The 11550-nt window shown below is 32.7% G+C and overlaps 2 protein-coding genes across 2 annotated transcripts in view; one reads left to right on the top strand and one right to left on the bottom strand.

Annotated features, from left to right (window-relative positions):
• Positions 1–11550, top strand: part of LOC139514647 (uncharacterized) — a 369289-nt gene that overhangs the window by 306578 nt on the left and 51161 nt on the right. The window lies entirely within an intron of this gene.
• Positions 8414–11550, bottom strand: part of LOC139514626 (gamma-tubulin complex component 3 homolog) — a 39353-nt gene continuing 36216 nt past the window's right edge. The window contains exon 26 of the mRNA XM_071304072.1: positions 8414–10228. Coding sequence (XP_071160173.1) covers positions 10073–10228 — 156 coding nt within the window. The 3' untranslated portion in view covers positions 8414–10072. The remainder of the gene's footprint in view (positions 10229–11550) is intronic.

Below are 11550 nucleotides of genomic sequence, written 5' to 3'. Positions count from 1 at the left end.
TAGTTTGTTATTTTGAAAAGTAAATTAACTAAAATAAAGAACTCAAAGGAAAACTCGAAACAAAAAGTCCTTTATCAAATGGATAAATCAAAAGATCAAAAACATCTAATGAATGGAAAACAAGTGTCATATTCCAGACATGGTACAGACATTTTCTTATGCAAGAAAAAGTAGACCAAACCTGCTCCAATAGCTACCTAAACCTCTCACTTCCATGATAGTTGTATATAATTCAATTATATTGACAACAATGTGTGAGACATAATAGGTAACAATGTCAAAAATTGGGGTACAGCAGTCAACACTGTGTTATAATCTTGATCAGAATAAAAACAAATAACTGTTTTAAAAACAATAGTGGCATGTAGACCTTATATTAGACAAAGTACATAAGCAAAAATTAAAGACGAGAATACACAAAAGTTCAATGGGATACAAGATCAAAATGTCTTTTACAAGTGACTAATCTTTATGGCTCACTTGGTTGAGGGCTATTTTGTTTTCTTCTGTCCATCCATAAATCTGTCGAGTATGGGTTAATTACTGGGTTAAGACTTTTAACTAAGAAATTGTAGTTATAATAACTTGAAAGTTAGTACATGAGTTCATTAGGATGTTAATATTTTTAAAACATTGCTGTATTTGGGATTTGATCAATAATTAATGGTTTCACTGAACCTGGAAATGGTTAACTGCAAGCAGGGCATGATGCCCTCGGGACATGTTCTTGTGTTTTGATCTTTTAGTTCCAACTTAGATGAATTTTATTGCATGTAAATACTAAAATTAGATAATTTAAGGAATGTAATCTTCAATGTCAATTTTTGCAACCAGGAGCAATCAATTTTAACTTTGACAGGAAAATTATTGTTCCAAAAAAGAAAAAAAATCTTTCACAGTATATTGAAATCAATACATGTATAACAATAGGTTGAAATCAAGTTAAATACAAAGACATACCTCCTTTTACCCAAGTAAGTTCTAAAGGTGTCAAAAAGAAAAATAGTAAAAATATCAGAACTCAAAAGAAAATTCAAAACGGGTAGTCCTCTGCCAAATAGAACAAGAATGCACACGCTGAAATATCTTCACTTCTTTACTTATCATTGATATTATGTTGATAGTCCTAAATATAAAGCTTTATTTAAACTTAACAAGACAAACACATTATTAGTCTCACCACTTGTTACATATAACATATACAACTTTATAAAACACAAGTTAATAACAAGAGCCACTCTATAAAGAGTTATGAGATTAACCAAGAAAACTAAACATTGACCAATAAACCATGAAAATGAGATCAAAGTCAGATGAACCATACCAGGCAGGCATGTACAGATTATAATTCTTCCATACAACAAATATAGTTGACCTATTGCTTATCGTTTAAGAAACACAAAAAATTAACACTGAGCAATGAACCGTGAAAATGAGGTCAAGGTCAAATAAAAACCTGCACCACTGACAGATCATTTCCATACACCAAATATAGTTGACCTATTGCATATAGTATTAGATAAAAAGATCAAAAACTTAACTTTGACCACTGAACCATGAAAATGAGGTCAAGGTCAGATGACACCTGCCAGCTAGACATGTACACCTTAAAATCATTCCATACACCAAATATAGAAGACCTATTGCATACAGTATAAGAAAAACCGACCAAAACACAAAAACTTAACTATAACCACTAAACCATGAAAATGAGGTCAAGGTCAGATTACACCTGAATATACTAGACCTATTTCTTATAGTATCTGAGATATGGACTTGACCACCAAAACTTAACGTTGTTCACTGATCCATAAAATAAGGTCGAGGTCAAGTGAAAACTGTCTGACATGCATGAGGACCTTATATACCAAATATAGTTATCCTATTCTTATTATAAGAGGGATTTTAACATTACAAAAAATCTTAACTAATTTTTGAAGTAGTCACTGAACCATGAAAATGAGGTCAAGGGCATTGGACATGTGACTGACGGAAACTTCGTAACATGAGGCATCCATATACAAAGTATGAACCATCCAGGTCCTTCACCTTCTAAAATATAAAGCTTTTAAGAAGTTAACTAACACCGCCACCGCCGGATCGCTTTCCCTATGTCGAGCAAGCTTTCTGCGACTTTTGTCCCAGGCTCGACAAAAATCAAAAGCTCAAACACATCAAATGAACGGAAAACAACTTTTATATTCCTGATTTGGAACAGACATATATTTGCATATGTAGAAAATAGTAGATAAAACCTGATTTTATAGCTAGTTTAACGTCTCGATTGTATGACAGTCCTATATAATTCCATTATATTGACAACAATGTGTGAGGAAAACATATAGACATATAATAAAATTGGGAAACTGCAATCGGCAATGTCACATCAGACCTTACCTTTGGGTCATCTTACTAAACAGTTGCTGTTATTTGTTTGTGGAAGTTCTTTCATATCAACAGCAATTTCTTTGGTTGAATATCCACTCTGACCCAATTGCATGGGAGCTCTATTGCATTTCCTTTGATCACCAACTCACATTTTACAATGTATCAACAAACAACAGCGTGTAATCAAGGAATGTTAAACTTTTGGCAGTGGCTATTTGACCGGCACCGGCTAAATAGCAAATTTGCTATTTGACCGGCACCGGCAAAATAGCAAATTTGCTATTTAGCCGGCACTGAATAAAACTTCATTGATGTAATAAGTAGAAAATAAAAAAGCTTAATAATAATTTAAAATCATTTTATCACAATATCAAGCATTAAAAATACAGTACAATAAAAAAATAATAATATTGAAGATGTGTAAAATCTATGGTTTAAATATCCTGCCATGCTATAAAAATAGTGTTATGTAAAACTACACCGTACATCTTAAAAAAGACAATATTAAAAGTTGTTTGCTACGAATTTCAAAAGGACACATGATTTAACATTTGCAATTGTTACAAAACCAATTCTTTGCCTTTGGAAGTTGTTTTAATCTAGCACAAGATAAATGTTGCCACTCCAAACAGGAACTTCACATTACACTGGCTTCCTTTGAATCTGCATCATGTGTGCATATGTTGCATATGTAGGTAGGGTTCTTTTTCTTCTCTTTATAAACGCTCTTAATAGCTTCTCATGCATCTTTTCGACAATAATTAAATCAATGTTTACAACAGCCCATTTGCCAATTACCGATTTGATTCTATTATGACACACTTTTTAAGACTTTTGTTTGTTTGTTTCTCTGTCCTATATTTTCTCCTATTTATCTGTTTATTTATTGTAACCCTGTCGTGTAATGTTGTCATATTAATGTTATAATTAACCACGTAATTAACACTGTCATTAAAGCGGGAGGTTTGGCATGCCACAAAACCAGGTTCAACCCACCATTTTTTCATAAAATGCCCTGATTTCTGTGGAACTTTTCTTATGAAATGGCACACAATTGCTTTTTCGGGTACTCTTTTTTTGAAGACCGATGACAGTTTGGGTCAAACCTTTTGGCTTCCACGTTTCTTCATATTTGGTGGAAGTAATATATGCGAAACACACGATCCACAAAGTTCAACTGGAATCCAATAGGTGTTCTTCTTGTTGAGCAGTATCTCGTTCTTCTTCTTGCGAAACTAGTTTTCGTGATTTTTCGAATATATGAACATTATCAGTATCATTTTCTTTACTGTCTGTTACATTTATATCATCATCATGTAACAGAATTTGTGTCTCCCTGTGTTTTGTGCTTTGAGAAATTTTTCTCACTCTTTTTGGTGTACATATGATAGAGCACACTGATGACTGGCAGTGGCGGATCCAGAAATTTTCATAATTAAGTGGGGCCCACTGACTGACCTAAGAGGGGGCCCGCCCCAGTCACGCTTCAATGATTCCCTATATAAGCAACACATTTTTTTCCCAAAAAGGGGGGAGGCCTGCCCCCCCCCCCCCCTAAATCTGCCTCTGACTGGTATCATCAAATAATCTATGTGATGTCCTGACTGTGTTAATCTTCCAACGATCTGACACTGCTTCAACAAACAAATTTTCGTGATTAACTTCTCTTAGTTTGAGTATATGCCTACACGGGAGAAGCACACTTTGATGAAAGATACAAGAGTAACTTTTTGAATTGACCCTCATTTGGCCTTGGCTTGTTGTAGCTGTCCATATAATCTCTCTTTCTGCTCCAGTTTTACTTCAGACCTGAGTGAAAACTGTTTCAGGATATATGCCCAAGCATATGGTGTCACCAACTCTTGATATCTATATTCAGGTGAATCATTCCGGAGAATGCTGAAACAGTCCTCTTTTGAAATATACCACTTGTCTTGAGGTCTCGTTCTGTTCGCAAAGAATTTAAGGCGATCAGAAAGTGTTCAGCAAAATCTGGTAATGTGGAGTAGTGATGTGTAGTACAGATTTTTTATAAATATTTTTTAGTAAAAAATATATTTAGTAATGTTACATACAAATGTGTTTTCATGCTTTTAATTAATATTATAAAGTTATAAATTATTTATTTATGAACATCTTCAATAATTTTTTTTATTGTACTATATTTTTAATGCTTGATATTATGATAAAATGATTTTAAATTATTATTAATCTTTTTTATTCTCTATTAATCACATCAATGAACAGTTTTATTCAGTGCCGGCTAAATAGCAAATTTGCTATTTTGCCGGTGCCGGTCAAATAGCAAATTTGCTATTTAGCCGGTGCCGGTCAAATAGCCACTGCCTAAACTTTTTGCGCATTCTCTCATTATTCAACATGAGACGTCTGTATCGTCATATGGATTACCTGGTCGATTGACAAGTTCTACACTCACTGATATCCTGAAGCCAGCTGAGCTAAATGACTTTCCGTGTTCTGGAAATGAATGAGCCGTTGAATGGTTCCATAGTTTGTAAGGACAATAATCTTTCTGTATAAAGTTAATTCTACATGTACTCTACATTTTACCACGACCAAAAGTTCATTCTTGGTCACGTCATTTTGTCTATAATCTTTGCTTCCTGGTTAATTGACTGATTAATTAGCATTTGCTTTACGTCGCATCATCATCTTTAGGGGACGACCATTTGATATTCTGGTGGGCAATGTAACCGTAGCCTCAATAATTATTGTTACATTCGTAATTAAACAGGTCCTTACCCAACCATGCATTCCGGCATTTAGTCTCCAATGTAACAATAAGATTTTTATTATTGTTACATTTCCATGTAACCGTAGCCAGTGCCAACTAAATAAGTGGGGGCGTAAACATTCCGAGGATTTTTAGAGTACATACATTCTAAGACTTTTCATCTAGCAAAAGTATTAAAACATTTGACTTTTCTACTCTTTCACAAATATTCCCCATTCCAAACTAGAAGTCGAATTGCAAGAGTTGGTATTGTTATGTTTTATAAAAAAGAATGGCAAACATAGATACAAGTATCTTGTCTACGGGAGGGATAAATCCTACTTTGTAAAAAATCACTTTGATTCAAACATAAAAATTCTTTAAAACTGACATTATCAAGATGCTTGATTTCTTGATGGACAACATATTTGTTAACTTTGGTGGACGTGTTTATCAACAGACTGTCGGCATTCCAATGGGAACCAGTTGTGCCCCTCTACCTCCCGACTTGTTTCTTTGTTGTTATGAGGCTGACTCCATACATGACTTTCTTATGAAGAAAGATAAGAAGTTAGCAATATCCTTTAACTTTTACTTTTTGCAATATAAATGATGTTCTCTCACTAAATAATTCAGGTGACTATGTTGAACGCATCTATCCCATCGAACTAGAGATAAAGGATACACCAGATACAGCCAAGTTTCCCTCATATCTTGACAATGAGGGGCGGTTGAAAACAAAACTTTACGACGAAAGAAATGATTTCAGCTACAAAGTTGTGAACTTTACATTTCTATGTAGCAACATTTCAGCAGCGCCTGTATACGAAGTGCTAGTATATATCCCAATTGATACGATATTCCAAGGATTGTATTTCTTATCATTATTTCCTTGATAGAGGGTTGCTGCTTACAAGGTAGCTAAACAATAAAGAGTTCCAAATGGTGAAGTTGAAATCCTACCTCGTAAATTTAAGGACGCCACCACGAGTTGGTTGAAGGTAATGGAATAACAGTTTCCAAATGATATCAGATATGTTCCTTATATTGTGACAACAATGCCCTTCACTTTCACGAATGTGACCTACCGAAAAAGACTATTTACTGCGTTTGTGATAAAATGAACAAGACAGGTGCCACATGTGGAGCAGGATCTGCTTACCCTTCCGGATCACCTGAGATCATTACAGTTTTTTGTGGGGTTTGTGTTGCGTGTTTTCTTTGTTGTATCTTGTGTAATAATATTATTTTGGCTTTTTCATTTTTAGCCATATGCAGGGCGTTGTTAGTTTATTTTCGATCTGTTAATTTGACTGTCCTTCTGATATCTTTCACCCCTCTATTTAGGTTTTTGTATCATATAACTAGATGTTTTCCCTTAATCGTGTTAATGACAAAATATATAAAGCTAAAATCCCATTGAAGTATAGCAAGCACTGACGAAGTTGGTGCACAATTCAATCAAAATTTCATAGTTTTGAACTGAAACAGTTTATTATTTGCTGCAGAGGCTGCGAGGGTATCACCAACCCAGTAGTCAGCACTTCGGTGTTGACATGAATATTAATTATATGGTCATTTCTATAAATTTCCTGTTACAAAACTTTGAATTTTTGGAAAAGCTAAGGATTTTCTTATCCCAGGAAGAGATTGACTTAGCCGTATTTGGCACAATATTTTGGAATTTTGGGTCTTCAATGCTCTTCAACTTTTTACTTGTTTGGCTTTATAATTATTTTGATTTGAGCGTCACTGATGAGTCTTATCTAGACGAAACGCGCGTATAAATTACAATCCTGGTACATTTGATAACTATTGTAACCATCAGCTCAGTCAAAACACCACTTGCCAATAGCCGCTGCATAAATCAAGGAAGATAAAATAGATATTCACACAGTGTTCTCAGGGACACACGAACTAAACGGCTAAATCACATCCTTATCATCAATGTTCTATTTATTTCACTTCGTAGCCTGCATGACTGTTTGAAAACAGTAAAATCTGCTGTATTCATTTGGTGTTGTATCTATGCTCATAGTATATATAAATAAAATATGGTATGATTGCGAACAATTACTCTCTCCACCAAAGACCAAATGACATGGAAGTTAACAACTATAGATCACCGTACAGCCCTCAGCAATGAGAAAAATAATTACCACATAGCTAGAAAAAAGGCCCAGAAATGATAAATGTAATTATTTAAACATGAAAACTAACAAGACTTATTTGTGTACAAAAAACGACAACGAGTCGACAACCACAGGCTCCAGACTTGGGATGGGTACACACAGAATGTGGCCTGGTTAAACAAGTTTTGTTGTCTTACTTTTTAATAATCTTTTTAACTCTCACAGATGTTTTTTTTTTTTGGTATTAATTGAGATATTGATCTCTCTGGAAATTTGGTAATCTTTTCTCTTGAAGTTCTAAATGTTTTATGCTGTTTTTGATCTGAGGTTGTTACAACTTCATGTAGTTGTCCTATACTTGTCACTTTGTGTAACTGGTACTTCTTGGTGCAAATTCATACGATTGAAAAGAGCTTGATAATAGATTTTATCCGTTTTAAAACAACAAATTAACAATCCTAGTCTAGTTTATTCTCAAACTCTTCATGTTCTTTGACCCCTTGAAGCGGGGAATTGTGTGGCCCTGTGGAAAGTATATTATTTCATTCTGAGGTGGATCACTCATTGTTACAGATGCGTTAATTCTGTAAAAACCGAGAGTATTCACAAATCGCAAAGACTTCACTTTTAAACTTCAGATATATGTCTGCAACACCACAATCATTATCTTTGAGAAATATCTCCCAACAATACCAATAGGACGAAGCATTAATTACAACTTGCATCTAAAAGAAATAAAATGCTCCTCTGAGCGCAGCCTGATACAGCCACATAGGTTGAACCCTGAACAGTTATGGCAAATTTGGACAAAATATTCAAGCTTGATTCGGTCTGAATTTGGAATGTGATCAAAGGAGTAGGTCCGGAAAGGGCTGATTTTAGCCTCAAATTTCAGATTCATCTAACGAAATATTTCGGACACTTTTTAAACACTTAAGTGTCCGTTTTAGTTGATTCAATTAGTTTATGTGAAAGATTTTAACTGATTTAGACAAAAAATGTCACTTTTGTTCATTTTATGAAGGTTGTATGCTGCCTACTATATATATCTCTTATTACCTATGATATTTCTATTGTTATTTTTGTGTACCTGGTTAGTAGCATACTCTACATTTTCTTTTATTCCTATGAAATTGCTAGAATAAAAACAACGCTATCCTCCAATTATTAATGTATTTTTCTTGATTCAAAATAAAATTAAAAAGTATTCTACAAAATGTAATATATAACATATTCATCACAGTTTGAAGTTCACAAAATTATCTTCAACATATCGGATAATCTAATAATCTAATATAGTCTTGTACCGATTCCACTTTAATGTACTTGCTATATCACATTTATTTTGTTATAAATCTTTGTTCATAAAATGAAGGAAAAGTCATATTTATATTGTATTTTCGTGAATAACCAGCTGGAATACATGCAGGATATTACAACTATAACCATTGTGCCTTTGTTCTAGGACACATAATTCCTTTGGATATAATTTTCATATCTTAGAAATATGAGATTCAAGATTTATAAAAAAAAAAAAAAAACAATTTTAAACTTGACAAGATTTTTAAGCAATAAGATCAGATCTAAAGGCACTAGAATTCTTAAGAGGTATAATCTTGACAAATATTAGAAGTACATATGACAGTATCAATATATTAAGGTGCTTCTTCAGGGATCAAATTAAAGTATAACAATGCTACTATAATTGTTCTTAATGTAAAGATTAACTAATTTCTTAACAATTAAAAAAACTAATTAGCATGCAGTTCAAACCAAATGCAATTTCTCAATGTAGTTTTTACATAAAATGAAGTTGATGATACCTCATACCCTATAAGTCAGAGACTTAATTGGTCATTTAGCTTAACATGATTCTTAACCAAGTGATTAGTTATGCTGGTTAAATCTATTTGTTATAAATAGTCAGGCGAGTTATTTATCTCTTCTGATTATGTTGTATACTTACGAGTCTTTTGCAGACAAAAAGTTGTGTCTGGAGTAAACCTTTTAAAATTGTTATGTGATGAGTTTTACTTCAATTACATTTATAAATAAAATATTCAGGGTGAAAAATATGTTATGTTTGTGCTCTTGGAAGTCATCTGTGAATTAATACAGTTTTGGCAGCTATTTCATCTACGATTTAGTGGGTTATTTTTTCTATGATCTTATACCATCATTTAACCATGAAATTGAATTCAGTGGTCATCTATGCCTTACAAATACTTCAGATCATTAGATGCCAATTTACAACAAATGGTTTGCAAAGATTAAAGGGGCAATACATAATATATCATTCTAATTCTTGACAAGTAATGCCTGTCATAAATAAACAATATAACAATCAAAATCTAACAACAAACATAATTGTTATTGGCAACTCAAAGGCACAAAACATAAGACACTCTACATATAATTAGTGGAAAGTCAGAAATATTAAAGCTTGAGAGATTCAGACTTGTTCTTATTAAAATTCTCACATAAATTAAAAGCTTCATTTTATTATCTTTGAAACCCAATATTCATTTCATATTGTAAGAACTGTTTCAATGACATTAACTTTGATAAATATTCCCCAAGAATTCGGTGATTCTTTTTTTATTCAGATCATAAATGTACCTAACTATTAGGCATTTGTCAGTAAGATTACGATTTATTTAACAGGAAAGTCCAGGCATAAAATATCAGGTTGCTTTCAAGATGGAATTATGGCAGTAATACAACTTTTTTTCATAAACACAGTAATTACATATAATGACCAGTTATGTAACAGTGAACAGTACCCAGCACTTAGTATTAAAAATAAATATATATAACGTTATGTGACATGTCTCAAGCCTCTGTACATAAATGGGCTTTGTAGCTTTGGTTCCTTTGATTTGTAATGCTCATTAAAGTCTAAACGGAAACTTAAGAATCGTAAACTGGCATCCTGGTGTGTTGTCACCATCACTAAGAACTGCCTCACCATATCCTAAAATAGAAATTATTCATATTAAAAACATTGTAACCATCATTAAGAACTGCTTCACCATATCCTAAAATAGAAGTCAATCATATTATAAAACATTGTCACCATCACTAAGAACTGCTTCACCATATCCTAAAATAGAAATTATTCATATTAAAAAACATTGTAACCATCATTAAGAACTGCTTCACCATATCCTAACATAGAAGTCAATCATATCATAAAACATTGTCACCATCAGTAAGAACTGCTTCACCATATCCTATAATAGAAATTACTCATATTAAAAAACATTGTCACCATCACTAAGAACTGCTTCACCATATCCTACAATAGAAATTACTCATATTAAAAAAACATTGTCACCATCACTAAGAACTGCTTCACCATATCCTATAATAGAAATTACTCATATTAAAAAACATTGTCACCATCACTAAGAACTGCTTCACCATATCCTATAATAGAAATTACTCATATTTAAAATCATTGTTACCATCACTAAGAACTGCTTCACCATATCCTAAAATAGAAATTACTCATATCATAAAACATTGTAACCATCACTAAGAACTGCTTCACCATATCCTATAATAGAAATTAATCATAATAATTTTTTTTCAAAATGGAATTTATGTTTGACAAATTGTGCTAATGTCTCATATTAAATGGTGTATCATTTTTAGAATTTTGTCTGCCCATTTTATTTGCCATCCTTTAATTTTACTGCTGAATTAATAACAATAATAGTGCTTTCCTCTGATAATTTGCTACTACTGATTAATAGCCAGTTGTTTAACCTTCAGTGGCAAGTATATTATACATAATTAAGAACAAAATTTCTTAGTTACCAATGTAATTACTGTTCAACTTTAATTAGCCTGAATAAAACATGAACAAACTGTTGACACAGAGATGTGTCTTGCCTGTATGTAATTTCTATAATATAATGCAACTGTAAAAATACAAAAAAATAGTTATATCCACGGAAATGAGATGCTCAAATACTTATACAATAGCATAACAAATATGACTGCCATACCATAGAGGTGACCCATATAAATGACCTTATCACACACTTTTACAAGTAAGATATACAAAAGCTTCAAATTTAAATAGACCATGCCTGATGGGGCAGGTCTCCATAGAAATAAAATGGGATTACGCTATTAATAAATACGACTGCAAGCTAAATTAATGATAAAATCAGATATTTTAAAAAATTGTTGACACCAACATCTGAAACAGAACACCTAAATCTTGCCTTCAGAACTTCATCAAAAACTTAAGTGAAAGATAGAAGGAAAGAGACAAAGTCTGTTGAT

Source organism: Mytilus edulis, chromosome 3 (assembly GCF_963676685.1).
Source record: "Mytilus edulis chromosome 3, xbMytEdul2.2, whole genome shotgun sequence".
Classification (NCBI taxonomy): domain Eukaryota; kingdom Metazoa; phylum Mollusca; class Bivalvia; order Mytilida; family Mytilidae; genus Mytilus; species Mytilus edulis.
This window is presented reverse-complemented; position numbering and strand designations above follow the sequence as displayed.